This window comes from Cygnus atratus, chromosome 2, assembly GCF_013377495.2.
Source record: "Cygnus atratus isolate AKBS03 ecotype Queensland, Australia chromosome 2, CAtr_DNAZoo_HiC_assembly, whole genome shotgun sequence".
Classification (NCBI taxonomy): Eukaryota; Metazoa; Chordata; class Aves; order Anseriformes; family Anatidae; genus Cygnus; species Cygnus atratus.
Window position 1 is genome coordinate 135,960,631 of NC_066363.1, and position 16,185 is coordinate 135,976,815.

Below are 16,185 nucleotides of genomic sequence, written 5' to 3' on the forward strand. Positions count from 1 at the left end.
TAAAAAAAATAGTGTTATATTTCCATTCAGCTAAAAGTACATTTCGTCTTTGGGGTTTTCTGGATGCATTAGTACTATAATTGGAAGTGAACTTGGGAGTTGTTAGCTTTTGCCCATTTAGCTATTTTAATTAATTTTAAACCTCTTCTTTCCCCTTTTCCCTCCGGAATGTACACTTCTGGAATAAACTGCTTTAACAGAATAATTTATTTTTATACACATAGTTTTTTGCACAGCAAATTATCTTGCATTTCATAATTAACTTTGAATTAGTCCCACTGTTTATTGTCTAGACAGACCTCATAAGCAGGCTTTCCAGCAATACCTTGCCCTTAGTTTCACTAGTGGTTTGCTTTGTTACCTGTTCTGTAAATGGTTAGTTTTCCATTGACTTCTGTAGACATTGAGTGCATGCTCAAACATTTGTCAAAAGTTTGTTAGGAACATCAAAGACGGTGTTAAAAATACTCACATCTGATTTTTCAAAGATGGGAATCTGGTCGTTGATGTCGATGACATGTACTTGCACTTCACAGATTGTCTGGAAATCTGCATGGTAAAAGAACAAGCAATGTCACAGCAGCCCTTCTGCCAAAAATAACTTTGCTTCAGAAGGGTTCACTATGTGCAAAAATGAGCCCTGTCAAATTGCTTGAATCAAGCAAAGCCCTGCTACTGTAAGAATGACACAATTTCCAGTACCTTGTAATCAGTGAAAACCTCACTCTTACTATTCACTTTCCCAGTTTTCTGAACATTGAACCATCCTCTTTTGTTTTATTTCCCTCACTTTTTTTAACCACATCCTGGCTATGAACTGTGTTATCTTTCTCAACATCACTTTTACGTATAAAAACTAACACTCAGGATGTTATTCTACCATGTTCTCTCAGTGGGCCATCAGACAGCACCTTCATTTTCATTATAGCCAAACTTAAACCTCAGATCTGTATAAATCTATTCACTCCCTGAGCAGGGACACCATGGTAAGGGATTTGTGATTTTGAAACCATACTCTCTCTGTCTGTGTGATATTCCAATGTAGATGGATTTTAGTGTTTTCCATGTGTGCTCCATAAGCTGAAAGTTAAAAACGTTTGGATGGAATTCAAACAAGCATCCCAAACAATTCACTGGCTTCTCCCCCAGCAAGGTTTTCATATCTAAGTGATGCTATTTCATTAAGGGATACATCACACTGCTTTATGTACTAGCAAGTTCCTCCAAGCACAAATTTTGCCTGACTGTGAGGACTCCAGCACAAAGCTCTAAGGTTTAATACGGAGTTTGATTTCCTTTCCATTCAGTGAACGACAAAGGACTCCTGGGAACTTGCCTAATGGACAAGACTGTTTTTTGAAGATAAAGTTCAGCTCTTAATCTTTTAAAATACATCATCTAGACTCTCTAGGCAGCTGCATTTAATAACTTCAGTTATTTCAGTGAGTCTCTTTGAGAGATTTTAGGGGGGAAAATGCAATATCTAAACAATCAATCATATGATCTCTTTATTTTTTCCCCTGTGAAATGAAATATCTTACCAGAGAGATTTACGTGTTAACAAACAAGCCCAGTTGAACCATGCACTGCCCTAGAGCTGGTTTCCTTCCATACTTGCATTATGAATCACAATTAATGTCTCTGCACCTCGAGAACAAGGAAGGGCAATTCTAGAACAAGCCAGATGCCTGTGCTGCTTCCAGTGAATTCACAGAATCACAGAATTGTAGGGGTTGGAAGGGACCTCAGGAGATCATCGGGTCCAACCCCCCTGACAAAGCACGTTCCCTAGAGCAGGCTGCCCACGTAAGCATCCAGACAGGCCTTGAATACCTCCAGATATTAGAATTCCCTAGGACTCCTCTTGTCCCTTGGACACTGAGCGTCAGAGATGTCAGCATGAAAAAACTACTTCAACATATAACTTCAGGCATTACATACCTGCATCTGTCACCATCACCTTCAAGGTATAGTTGGCTGCAGTTCGCTTGTTTAACGAATGACCCCTTAACTGCAAAGTCCCAGTGTCTTGCTGAACAAAGAACATACTACTTGTAGGAACAGCAGGAACCTGACTCTCAATATTGAACTTCAGGCGAGAATTAAGGGTGTCCTTCTCATCCATGTCTGTAGCATGCAGGGTGCCAATAGTACTTCCTGTGGCAGAGGAGAAATCAGAGTCAGTCGGATAATGCAGGGTACCCATTTATTTCTCCACAGAGGTGCACAGTGATGACAGTGACACCGATGCAAGTAGGGTGGTGACTAGAACACAGCTGTGTGGAAAACACTGTGATGGACACAAACATTTGACTTCTTAGAGTTTTTTCCTTTAACATCCCAAACAGATGGTTTGGGCTTGGGGCAGTGCAAGAGGACTGTGCTTTTGAAGAAGGCACTTTCCTCTTTGAAACCGAATAACTGATGTGAAGACATAGGGATAGGTTTCAGTAATGGCCCACTGAAGTCAAAGGTGTTACACTGGAGGAGCATGGGCATGGGTGGAAAAGGGCTCAAGCCACTTTTAGAATGGTATTTCTTGAAATGATAATAAAAGGTTTTTTTTTTTTTTTTTTTTTTTTTACATTCTAAGCATTTTTCCAATTACGGGAAAATGCAAATCTATGTTTTAAATTGAACACCATTTATTAAATACTGGTTTGGGGTCTGTCCTCCCCAGTTTACTGATATGATTTCCACATGAATTCTCAGAACAAAAACAACTGTGCTGTTGGCACAGAAGAATGTTCCTCCAGGATAGCTGTATTTTACTCTTTGGGATAAGAAATTCTAGCTGTTTGCACCCAGCTGGAAACAGTAAGAGGACTAGAATGATGTGTATAAATGAGTAGAAGCTGTTTCCTTACCTCCACCTTCATTTTCTTGAACTTCAAATATAGTAATGGCATTCTTGCACACAGGGGGATTGTCATTAATGTCTTTCACAATAACGTGAATTTGCAGAGGCTTGTCCACCAGTTCTCCCACTGTATCTTTTGTGACCGCATAGAACGAATACTGCAAAGAGGGTAGCAAGATTAGATGTGTTGAATGTCCACAGTGACATTTTTGCATTTAAATAGATAACCATGGGAGCCTTCCATGCAAATGAAATATTCTCATTCGTCTGCTCAGTATTTTCCTTCTGTTTATGTCAGAGATTTTCCATGATGCCTTTGTGCCCGAGGTCTGAGTTCTCAAAAGAACTGAGAAGTCCTGAACAAATCTCTGTCCTGTGAACTTACTCTCTCAAAAAAATAATGAAGAGCAGGAACATTTAATTTTTGTCACTTTACAAACGAATCTGTCACATACAAAGATGCGATTTCTCCAGCATAGCTGATTCTTGGCCTTCCTGTCCCCAAATTTCCTCCAAGAAAAAAACGAGAGGGTTTTCTGCATAGAAGCCCCCAAGATGGAGGGCTTCAGTGTAACTTTAAAATTCCAGCTGCAACTTGAACTCCTCCTCTGCTGCGGTCCCTGGGATCTGAACTAGGTTTAAAATGTGCAAAGTTCCTGCCCTCTGCTTATGCACCTACAACCCCGGCACGGTGTGTTCTGTGTTGCACGTTATGCATAACATTATGGGTGGTGATTGCTACACCAGACCCATGGAGAAATATTTTAGGGTAGCAAACTGAAAACTGTTTACATTTATGAATGTACTTTCATGTCTATTAAGAAACAAAACTTTTCTTTTCTTTTTTCCCCCCCTCTATCCTCTACAGCTTTCTTGTGTTTACTCCCACAGCAGTAATCAGCTGGCTGCTCCCTCCCATCGGTTAGGTTGTGCATGTTTACTTACAGCATCCTTTTCTTCCCTGTCCAATGGCTCAGTCACATAAATAACTCCATTCTGATCAATGGAAAATGGGAGTCTGGCCAGCTTTTCTTTTTCATAAAGCTCATAAATTACATCTGCCTCATTTGAGTGCACCTAAAAAACACAAAAATAAGTCAGGATAGGAAGTCACAAGTGTGGACTGAGATTTAACAGGGATCATTTCTGGGCCACAAACAGAAAAGACTGCATTCCTGTTAGCTTCATAAACCAGAAAATTAACAGTTTGGCAGACTCTCGGGATAAACCTCAGAAAACCAGACCAATAATCCATCCCTGCTCTCTGAACTGTTGTGGTGAAGCCATTTTATCTCAGTTTCTCCAGCTGTCAAGGATGGGCTATTATGCCTATCTTTTTGTGGAAGGGTTTTGTGAAGGTAAATGGTGGTAAAAGAGAAGGAATTACTATTTGAATGTCCTGACGCTAATTTATTCCATCTCCTTACACTGCCTATCCCTCTTTTCTTTTTTTTCTTTATCTAATTCTGTGATGTGGAACAGTAAAACAAATATCCAGAACCTAAGTGCACATATGTGTGTGGAAGCTCTTTATATGCCTCAAAGTCTGTGACAGGGAATCTTCAGTGGGATACTTGAGATATAAAATTAAATGTAGTAAAGGCTGCCAAATTAATGAAGGAATCCCGCCATGCTCAGGGGATCACAGCACTGGGGGTGCCAGTGCCAAGGTGGTTTTCAAAGTCAAACATTTCTGAAAGGCTGTTGGCCTGTTGGTTAATATTTACTGGTACATACATCACTCCCACTCTGCAGTTACAGGCAAAATGTTTCGTGTTTGCCCAATGAAATAACAGAGGAAGAGAAATACCATGGGAATGCAGGAAGCTGCAGGAGGCTATTCAAATCTTTCCTAGGTACTTTTGACATGGCAGGTTCACTGTGTCACACAAAACTGGCCACAGAAGATGTCTCTGAGTAAGGGGAACTACTCACAACAGGGTTGCAGTGGAGCTGGACACCTGACAAGCTCTTCTGTAGACAGAAGAAGCTAACCTAAATGACCTTTTCCAAAATTTCCTCTGTCCATGGAATATTATTGTACACAGGTGATGCCACCAGCCTCTCCAAACTGAAAGACAAAGTCTAGTCACTCTAATGCTTATATTGGCTCTATCTATTCCCGTCAAACCGTTTATTTCATCCTAACAATATGTCAATGAGACCTGTCCTAAAAATCATTTCCTAAGGATACCATACGAAAAATAACTGGGAGGTGCCAAAGTCCTTCTGGAGAATCCATTATTTAATGCCGTGAGAAAAGAGAAAATAACTGCGGCACTGAGGAGCATTGCAGGGACTGTGGCCAAGGGCCCTACCTGGCTGATGTTCACAGGGTGGGTTTTGGTTGAGTTTTCCTGAATGTAGATGGTGGCAGGAGCCTTCCACAGGCTCTCCTTCACATTGATGATCACGTCGGCGCTGCTGGTGAAAGCGTTTGTTGTCATCCCTGCCATATCCTTCACGGTGACAACAAGTGTGAAGGTGTCCTGCTTTTGGGGGTCTAAGTAATAGGAGCCTAGAGACGGAGCAAAGAGCTGTGAGAAAATGAAGCAGAGCCTGGGGAGGTGTTTCATCTGCCCATTGCCTCCTACATGTATCTTGCTTCTACATCTGCTCCGGGATCACTCCTTAGATAGACCTCTGTGCCAAATCTCAACAATCTGCTTCCTCTGGCTTCTCTGAACAATGCAGCACAACATAGTAGGCCTAGCAGAAGTTATAGATATATTTTTTTTAAATTATCGCAGTTTATGTGGGATTATGCAGCCGGCTGACCTTTCTCTACATTTTTCATATTAATGCTTCTGGTTTTCTAGATTTCAAGGAAGAGAACTAACCCCAGGATCTAACTCAGTGTAGTCCAGAGGGTCAGAGGATCTATCTGTCTTCTCAACATATTTTCAGATCCTGGTCTCCATTTCTTCTAACTCCTCTTGAATTTGGTGGGAAACATAAAGAAACTTCACCAAAACCAGGGTCTCTGTGGAGTATGTCCCACTGACTGAGTTTATTTAGAATTTAACATCAGAGTTGTTGTTTCTTTCCTATGTATACCCCCAAACTCATGCTTGTTTTTTGACAGATGAGTAATTTGACTTACCTGTCTTACTTGGTGAGATTGCTCCAGTTTCACTATCAATCTGGAAAAGCATTTCTGAATAAGGGTTGGGAAAATGGTGGAGAATGCTGTATGTCAGCTGTGCGTGGGGGGTTGTCGGATCATCTAGGTCAGTGGCGTGGACATACATAAAGGGTTTGCCTGTTTGGATTAGAGAAGAAACAGTTGTAAGAGATGACTGAAACCTCAACACATAGCCCATCTGAGCAGAGCTCACAAGCAGGGAAGTCATCTTACAGTGAGCTGCTGTTGTTTCATAACACAGCTCTTGTGGTAAGACATACTTGTGCATGGGGGTTACATAGCCTGTGTCCATTTTATCTGTTAATTAGGATCACAATAGGGGTGAAGAACAATAGATGCAGGAGTGGCAGAGCTAACTCAGAGAGCAGCTATCTACTAGCCAGAGTGCCCACACCTGGTATTTCTTACTACTTTAAAGACACTTCACAGTCCTTATACAAGGCAGTTCAACACCGAGCACCTTGAGAAAAACGCACAGTTGTGGCACACTTGTAAATAAAGGAACAGTCACACAATGAAAAAAATAAATAGAGATGCACGGTAAAATAAGCACATTTTTGCCTTTTGAGCACCCATGCAACATTCAAAATCTTTTCAACTTGGATGCATTTGAAGTACACGCTAAAATATTGCAGAATGATTTTCTGGCCTCATGGAGCCTTATATGCACATTCTTTAGTGAAAGTTTCTTCTTGATTCCATGGTCACAGTGATAGCATCTGGCTGAGTTCTTCATTTCACTTCCAAGATGTAGGTCTCAAACTGCTTTTTGATTCTTCCTTATGTCTGGAATGGATTACTGCAATCCATAACCCAGGCCTCTCTGGTAAATATTAATGTTCACCCCAGGTTCTGAGAACCATCGGTCATAAACACATACCCCACTTATGCACTGGCTTTTTATTTCACTGATGTGCAAGGACTTACATGTTCTTGACATTGTCTGTCTGTATAATCTTTGGCAACCTTTAAATTTTAAACTTCTTCAAGCATGTTTTTTGTTTGTTTGTTTGTTTGTTGTTTTCTGTGCAATGGAGAGGGCAGCTATATTTCTCTATTAAACAGTACTTCCAAAACAAGAAGTACTTTGAAATATTTCTAAATATAGTCATCCCTTTACACCACATAGTGGTCACCTGTTTGCACTTTCATTTCTGTTGTACATGTTTGTACCTTTATTTAGAACAATCCCGTGGGAGGGAAAACTGTTCTTTTTTTTCAGCTTGTTGAAGTATAGCATCCAATTTATCTTACTGTTTAACTAATCTATCTAACTTCCTATTAACTAAAGAATTTAATTATTGTGATTATTACCTGCACGGGAGTTTTGCCTCACCACTCCAGTGTAAGTTGGCTGGTCAAATTTTGGTGGGTTGTCATTGATATCCTCAACATATATTGTCACAGTATATGGACCTTTCACTACATCTCCATTTTCATCCAGACATTCCACCTTGATTTGAAAAAAGAAGGAACAACAAATAATTATTTTCACATAGATAAATTTGAGATGTAAAGACCTAAATGAAAATGACAATCAAATGATTGTCAAATGCAAAGTAATTTCTACTGTCATGCAAATCTGGTGAGAGCCATCACTGGGTGGCTCCATCTACAAGAACAAATTTACCACAGTATCTCACTGATGATGGTTCACCATAGTATGTAACGTCAACAAAACAGAATAACCTATTCCTGCATTTACTGACAATTTTCAGACGGCAATTTCTAACTTCCAGCCTCAGCAGACTACCTGTACTCTTGCATAGCTTAAACCTCAAGATCTCCTTTAAATAGAAATAGATACTTTCTAAAGAAAAAGGAGAAAACCCAACATGATATAGAGGACTCAAGCGTACTGTTGTTAACATCAACCAGAAGAGTAGGCTGATCCAAAGATTTGTTAATAAAACTTAATCCTTAGTTCTGATGATATTTTTGTTCCGAATAATGAGACTTCTCATTTTTCATTTGTTTGACTTTAAAACATCAAGTATATACTATGTCTGTTGGACTTTATTTTGTTTGCACACAATAGATCAAATCATGATTATTTATGCCTCACCAAGGATCATTCTTCAGTTCTGTCATTGTTTCTTCTTGTCTGTAAAGAACTCACAAGTTTAGAGTTAACTTCTGGGGCTAGGAAATTGTCCTCTCTAATACTTCACCAATCCACGTGTGCTTTAGAGCTGAGAACGTGAAACTACTAAACCTGAAGTGCTAGACATCTTGTTCTTTAGAAAGATAACTAGGGCTAACTAAAACATTATCGTGTCCTTTGTCTGTTCAGACACTGATCCTCTCATGATCATTTCCTTCTCAGTTGGTAGTGCCTCAGAAAAAAAGGCAATGCCATTCTTGACATAGAAGAAGAGCACAAGGCTGTACTGAGGCAAAAATACTGCGTACCTGCTGTCCCACTCCCAGCAGTGTTCATGCTAAGGTCTTCATTGAAAGAATATAATAACAGGACAAGCACATAGTCCCGGATATCTCCAAACAGCTTTCTGCTGCTATCTAACAGAGGCTAGGTCTGTACTTCTGTGTCTAAATGTCATCTAGTTACATCATTTGTCACTAAATAGATTATAACCTTTCTAAATAGATGACAATAGTTTATTTTCACATTCTAGCCATGGAATTCACCCTACCAGTCTTCAGGAATAACTAGCAAGATGAATATGAAAAACCTTTCCTTTTTATTTTTCGTTGAGTTTTTACCTGCAGCCTGTGCACGGCTTTAGTCTCCCAGTCCAGAGATCCATTGAGATACAGCATTCCTGTCTTTGGCACAATGTCAATTATTCCATCTTTTTCACCAGTTGCTCTGAAAATCACAGATGACTCAGATGTGAACTAGTATAGGGAAAAATCAGAGGGAAAAATCATTGGGTTTTTTTCAGCATTATCACCATAATCTAAAGAATTTTTTGCTTTTGTGTCTTTTAAAGCCTGTTGCCAACAGTGCATTTGGCTGGAGGAATGATATTGCAAGAGCCTGCTGAAACAATTCTGCTGTCTTCTGATCTGCAACAGAGAACTTTTCACATTATTTCCTGAATGCTGCAGGAAATCCCAACTGTGGTTTCTTTCCAAAGAAAACGTCTGCTTAGGACAGGACTTTGTCTGAGCATGGGAACGGAAAAAAAAAATGACACACATCCTCCATTTGCCTAGGAGCTGGATCTGTCCTTCTGTGGTTAAGGTTTTGGGAAGAAAACCTCAGAGACTAAGGAAAATGATGACACAAGTTGCATGGAAACCCATTCTCAAGGAATGCTGTTACTAATCTCTGTTTTACCCCTGAACTATTAATCTCTGTTTTGCCCCTAAACTGTGTTTGAGAGAAGGGCTTGTCTCCTGTTTTTCGCATGTAGAGACTTCAATTTGAATGGAGTGGATACCAAGAGATGCTGATTACCTGGTAAATGGGGCGTACTCCTGCACCTTCTGGAATAGAGAAATTCATGTCTTTCAGAGGCCCAGCTAAATTCAGGTCCCCAAGATTCTGGCACATAGCCTGTGAGAGAGAAAAAGAGAGAACGGTGGAGAAGAGCAGCTGAGGAATGTCTGTTGTCATCACACACACACAGCAACTCTCCATCACTGAGCCTCTTGCAAGTTATTTTGCTCTGGTGTAACAGTAGAGGCACTTGCACTGAACATCTCATAGTTCTTTAACATGCACCCATTTTTAAAGGCAGTGTTATTTTTAGATTAATTTAAAAAAACACATTTGTGTCCTGCCCTTTTCTAACCACTACGTAATGAGTTTTGATCTGCTTTCAAGAGCAGACAGACACACCGAAGAGCTGAAGGTAGACTAAGAGCAAGAGGAAATTCACAGAAGCGTTTCTGGACCACTCCCATGTCCCATCCAGGAGCTGTGCAATCCTGTGGCCACCAGTGTGTTGGGACACCCAGCACCCCACCTGGAGAAGGGGAGGACTTGCAGATGCACCCCTTGTAATTTCTACTACTGTCCTACTGATCTCCAGCTGGCAATGCCTTCACAGGCTGTTTTTTCTGGCAAATTTTTCATGCGTTTTATAGCCAACCCCTCCCTAGGGCCCAAAGACCTCCAGACATACTCTTAAAAGCCCTGGTGTTTCAGGGCAGTTCTTGCTTCCAAATAAAAAAAGAAAGGCAAAAATAAGTTTCTTAGAGCAGCTCTTGCATACAAGACAATTCAGCCTACAGTTCAAACAATCTGCCTGCTTCTGAAATGGCAAAACCAAAATCCCTTAAACCTCTACTGTTCTCTCCTGGTCCCTGAGGTCTTGGAAATGCTGAAGAGCCACCTGCCAGAATTAGGGCTCCGTCATTAGGCAGCAGAGATAAAACTCTCTGCTGAGAGTCTTACAGGGTTTTCCTCCCTTTCTTCCACAGGAAAAATGAGTTTATTCTGCTGTATGGATCCTGAGAGCCATAGTCACACTGTCCACTACTCTATGGAGTCAGGCTCTGGAAGTGCCTGTTCTCTGCTGCATGACTTTTCCCCTGGATTTGGTCCTGCTGCTGCTGAGACAGTTATTTGGCCTCTCACAGAAAAGCACAGCTTACATATCACCAAGGGAAAACTTAATTCCAGCTATGACAAAAACATAGCTAAGTTCAGCACAATTTACCCTAAAGCACTGCTCTGTGTGTGTGTGTCACAAGCTGCGTTTGAATAATGCCAGATTTTGCTTATTAATAGCCAGAGATTTTGCCCTCTTCGCCTGCAAGGGTTTGTGACTCTTTCTGCAAACGGGAAAACTAGAACATTGTGAGAACTGGGGAAAGAGCTGTGAGGGGAGGGGGAAGGATGCTAGTGAATGCTAATGACAGTAGAAGCATACCCCCAAAAGCCCTGTAATAGCTATGCATACCAGAAAAGTGTACTTTATGGCTACCCTTTGCTTTTTCACTAAATGTTGACAGGTCGTCTCTGCCAGGGTCAAGATACAAGGTTAGCAGGACCCTGGATCTGACCCACGTGGCACTGGTGGGCACAGCCTGGCTCCTGGAGGAGGACAAATCTCCTGGAGTTTTTTCCCAGGGCCATTTTGTGGAGAGGTTTTTCTTGGTCATGTTTGACAGGGGGAGTTGCCCCTCCATGGAGGAACAAAGGCTGACACCATAAAACCAGGTTCAAAGTGCAGGCTGTGAAGCAAGTAAAAGATATCTCTTCCTGTCAATTAAAATTACTTTATGTGGACCATAAATATTTCCAAACGCATGTCTACCGCATGAATCACTCCTCAGGGGCCTGAAGGGGAATTAAGGTTTACTCCTTGGCCTGTGTCTGGCTGACAGCTCAGTTGAAGACAGCTGTAATGGCTGTGGTGTGGCTTCATGGGGACTGGCACTGCCAGGCACAGAGGTGCTCGCTGCTGCACATCAGCCCCAGTCCCAGGTCCTCCGTATTTTAAGGCATTCTTTTCATAGAATTGAATTTGACTCATTTTTTATCTTTGCTGTTGATTTCAATTATAAAGCAGGAGCTGTCACTGAAGCCTTTAGAAACATCTGTAAATCTACTGAATTTAATAGACGAGGTCCATAAATAGCATAATTAATACATTCAGTTTAAGAAAATCCTCTGAGAAGGGATTCACATACATGGAATAATGAGATTAAATAATTAATATGCATGGTTTAAACCATATGCCATTATATGTTCTAGAATGTATTTAAGATGCAGCACATGTATGGATCATAAAGCAGAACAATGCACTAGGATGATGTAGATGTCCTCATTTTTTGGTGATTTGTTGCAGTATTTTAAAATTGTAATTAGCGTGAAACATATCTATTGAAAAAAAAAGTAGTATCTAAGGAGGAACTACAAGAGTCAAAATAGATAAATTGGTTTCTTCTAACTTATTTTTTTTTCTAATGATTGACATGGCTGCCTAACTTTTGGCCGTGGGACCACGCACATGGCTGGGATGTCCTCCTGCACCCAGGGTTACAGCCGCTTTGCCAGGCACCTTCAAGGTTGGAGCTCAGAGGCTCCTGGGCAACCTTTGCTGTTTGCTCCTAGATAAATGAAGGAAAAACTACAACTCACCCACTGAATGACAAGCAGAAACTGAAGTCCACGCAGCTTAAACATACTGGAATATGCTTTGCTTTAGCACCTGCAAAGAAGATGTGAAAGTCAAGTTAACCCTTATAGAGTTGGCCAACTCTGTGCGTAGAGGTTACAGCTAAATTTTCCCAAAATTGGAGAACCAGCTGCCCTTTGCTAGGGCAGTAGGAGTGGGCACAGAACTGGCGTCCTGGGTGGCTGTGCCCATCAGGCCTGTCCCCTAGGCTGCCAGAGGTCCCATGAGAGCCTCAGCTGCTGTCAAAAAGAAGTTAAAGCCATCACGAAACTTCAAGTCATGCAGCCTCGCTGCTTAGCTGACCAGTGTCACACAAGCCCTGTTTTCATTTCTGCTTTACTGAAAGCAACGACACTTTCACAGGGAACATTATAACCACAGGAAGCTGAAGGTCTTGTGGAAGCCATCCTGAGGCCCCCATCTTCTGATTATGAAAAATATCCCTTCAATGAGGCTTGCAGAGGCAGAGGGAATAGGCCTCTGCACCCATTACAACAACCCAGCTACTGGAAATGAAATTTCCAAGTCCAAGGGGCACTGCCTACCTCAAGGGAACCTGATTTTCAAAAAAAAAAAAAAAAAAAAGAAAAGGCTGAGCACACAGTGCAGTGACTGATATTGCATCCTCCTGCAAACAAAATGTGTTCCTCAGAAATTAAGTCTTGCTTTCTTGTTACTTCTATATTTTAAGACAAAGGTTGAGGCGGGTTCTGGAGAGAGGTGAGGTTGGTGTACAGTGCTGATGTCTTCCATGGTGCTCCGTGCTAGCTGGCTCACACCTACAGGTATCCTTCAGCCACCACAGCCCCTGGAGCCCATGGAGGCACTCACAGAGAAAAAAAACAACAGTGTGAACAGTGTGGAGGCACAGCTCTCTCTAGATGCCCACCTGCTTGGGCTTTCCAGCATATCTTTTCTTTTTAACTTTTCTTTCCTCAATGGCTGACCAAAAATAGGACCTGCAAATATAGAAAATGTTGCCCACATTGCTGTTTTCTCTAGCAGTCATTTTAGTATGTGACACGGGACCTTGTCTTGCAAATCCCATTCCGAGCAGGTCTTCATCAAGGGCAATCAAGCCCTTTGAAATTATTATTTCTTTCCCATGGGCAGCAGCTACCTGAGTGGGTACTGGAAGAAAATAAAATGGCACTCCTTTGAAACCAGCGGTGATGAGGAAGATCGTTATATTTGTCTGGACAGTAGGGCTGAAGGGGAAATCCTTGCATATGCCTGGCACTGCTGCTGTTGATCAGGTCCCTCACCACCCTGCCTGCAACCAGAGGAACTGGGATCTGGCAGAAACAGGACTGAGAGGTAGGGAAGACATTTTGAACCACCTGAAATGATACTTTGAACCGTTGCTGATATTGCAGTTAGATAGTGTATGGATATTGGTTCTTTTCCTGTCTGTCTCACAACCTCCCCTCTCCTCCTGGCACCTTCTGAATACATTGGCCAGTTTCAACTGCATTTGATAGCGGGCAGAAACCTTGAAAAACTAATTCTTTGTTGATCTGGGGTGGCAGGTGGGACAGAAGACCCAAAGCCATGCCCTCTCTGGGTAAGGCTGCAGTATGCACCCAGAGGTTAGCTGAGTGGTTTCATCTGACCCTCTGGGAGATACATGTCCATATGTGCCCCTTGGCCAGCTAGCAGTGGTGGGACACATGGGAATTGAGAGTACTGGGGGAAGGAGGGCAAGAGGCTAGCAAAAAGGGTATGGGGAGGTCTGGGGATACTATAGTCCAGATTTAAGGAAAAGAGAGGCAGTAAGACCTACCGTGGTGAGGAGGAAATTTATAGATGGGACATGTCCGGCCTTAGTGCAGGGGACAGAAAATGTTGGAAAATGCACTCCTTCATGTGGCTGTCCATCTGTGCTGTGTCTTGGCCAGGAGTCTCTGCCCAAAACAGACTACAAAGCGCAGCAGTGGAAATACAGCCATTTCTTGGGTTGTGGGTAAAGTGCCTTTACAGTTCCACTTTGAATATAAATATCATGCCCTAATATTGTGCCCTTTACAGTGCCTGTTGTATGGCCATGATGAGTGGCTTGATCAGCCCTTGAACTGAACCCCAAATGTCTGGGGTGTTTTCAGTGCCCACTGTTGTATGGCGGGAAGCTTCCACCGAGTCATGGCACTGCCAAGGACCAGAGCCCTGAACTGCATACTCCTCTGTCACTCAGAATAGAGTTTCAGTACATATAAACTCATACAAAAGTTTTCAACAATAGACAGTTTCAGGATTAGAATAGGATCAACTTAACTAAAAGCAGCCTGAGATCTGGCTGAGGACGGGACCCATATTTTCCCCTTCATCTCTCTGTTTCATTTCACTGCTATATCCCTAATAATCCCTTCTGATTCCTCTGCCTGAACAGAAATCTCTAGCATAGCCAGCATACACATATCCCAGCGACTTTCAATAATAAACTTTCAGAGAACAAAGAATATTCCCAGAGGTTGAAGATCAGGAACAATCAAAAGTATTTGGTTCCATGGGAAAAAAAAAAAAAAGTAAAAAAAAAAGTAAAAAAAAAAAGTTGATTTTCTTTAAATGATTGATTTCAGATGTTAAAATTCAGTAAAGCGAAAACAGAGGAAATTGATCCAAATGAAATACAAACCAGACTAAGCCTTAGCACAGCAGTCATCCATTTTACAAGGACAGCTGAGTTTCTAATATTGCCAGCAAAGCCTTCAGCAAACCCCTTGCTTCAGCTTTTACAATTTTGCAGTGAAATGACAGCTAGATCATCCCTTACCTGTAACACGAAAAGTTTGTTTCGGTCTAAAAAATACTTCTTTCTTTCATCTGTGGGGTTCACCTTTGTGCAGGTTGGCAGTGTCTGCCTGTGCTTCTCCACACAGTTTATAGTTTCTGAGACTCGCCCTAGAGGTTCAGTGGCTCAAACATTAACAGCATGGAGAATTATTGATTCTTAATGACTAGGTGTGGTATGAAATGGCAGCCACGGAAGGAAGCAGTGTAGCTCTGAGATAATTTACAGCCTTCAGTATTTTTTATGTCCTTTGGGGTTTTCTCTCTGAATCCAGTTTTTCAGTGGGGTTTCAAGGAATGAACATGCAGGGTGCAGGTTGGAGCCGCAGTGCGAAAGTTGTCCTTTTGGACAGGAGGTAGCAAGGAGACGGCATGGGCCTCAGGTGGAGATGTCTGCTGCTTGCCAGTCACAGGGATAGTTTGCATGTGGAAGACAAGGTTTTGGACATAAACGTGACTTGTTTTCACAGCAGACCTGTGCGTGGGGAGGACTCGGCCTGTTTGTAAGAATAATTCTTCAGTCGTGGTCTCAGAGAGCTCAAATTCTGCCTGAGCTCTGCAGCAAATCTACTTTAGGTAACTTTGGGCAAATCACTCTATTTTCCCATTTCCAGATGCTCCTCTCATTAAGGATGTAATAATACCTTTCCCTCGTGTGTCATCTTTTATGTCTGTTTAGGTTTTCAGCCCTTCAGGGTAACCAATGCCTGCTACTCTGTGAATTCAAGTACCTATAGTAAGGGGAACTGAAATCAATTGGATTGTAAAGGTCTATGGTAAAAATAAAATAAAATTAAATTAAATTAAAATAAAATAAAATAAATAAAATACATTACACTTAAATCATATTTGGAAATAAATAGAAGTTTTTTAAAAATAGTAATCCTTATGATGCTTTGCTTTCTGCTAACTCACTTTGTAATATCGTGCTTATTTCAGATGTTTTGAACAGACTTATTCTTTCATCAAATGTTAATTTTTATCCAGGTTCTAACTTCTGGCTTCAATTTCCTAAGTATGTTAAATTACTCTTGAACATTGTTTAATTATCTGTGCAGTGCATTAAGCGTTTTCTGGATTATGCATCCAAAGAAAGAAGCGGTTAGAGTCAACTACAGCTGGAAGGTGTAAATTCTGGGAAGGGTGAGCTTTCTGTTTCTACTCCAGATCACACTTTTCTCTTGAAAACAGCATTTGTTTCTGTAGGAACAAAAAAACATCTAGACAGTGCTTTCAGCATGCTTTCAAACACGACTGTTCTCCATTTGCTCACGTACTCAGAGTGATTCAGACATTCT

General features: G+C 41.4%; 1 protein-coding gene across 2 annotated transcripts in view; it reads right to left on the reverse strand.

Moving 5' to 3' along the window:
* Nucleotides 1–16,185, reverse strand: part of CDH17 (cadherin 17) — a 37,572-nt gene that overhangs the window by 10,756 nt on the left and 10,631 nt on the right. Inside the window, exons 2-11 of one of the 2 annotated variants that reach the window (XM_035546319.2) lie at nt 12,064–12,133; nt 9,430–9,528; nt 8,730–8,864; nt 7,320–7,458; nt 5,964–6,122; nt 5,179–5,378; nt 3,806–3,937; nt 2,868–3,018; nt 1,942–2,157; nt 473–549 (exon numbers count right to left, since the gene is read on the reverse strand). In XM_035546319.2, the coding sequence (XP_035402212.1) occupies nt 473–549; nt 1,942–2,157; nt 2,868–3,018; nt 3,806–3,937; nt 5,179–5,378; nt 5,964–6,122; nt 7,320–7,458; nt 8,730–8,864; nt 9,430–9,528; nt 12,064–12,108 (1,353 nt within the window). In that variant the 5' untranslated portion in view covers nt 12,109–12,133. Of the gene's footprint in view, nt 1–472; nt 550–1,941; nt 2,158–2,867; nt 3,019–3,805; nt 3,938–5,178; nt 5,379–5,963; nt 6,123–7,319; nt 7,459–8,729; nt 8,865–9,429; nt 9,689–12,063; nt 12,134–16,185 lie in introns of those variants that run through there. The other variant, XM_035546318.1, reaches the window with a different exon arrangement.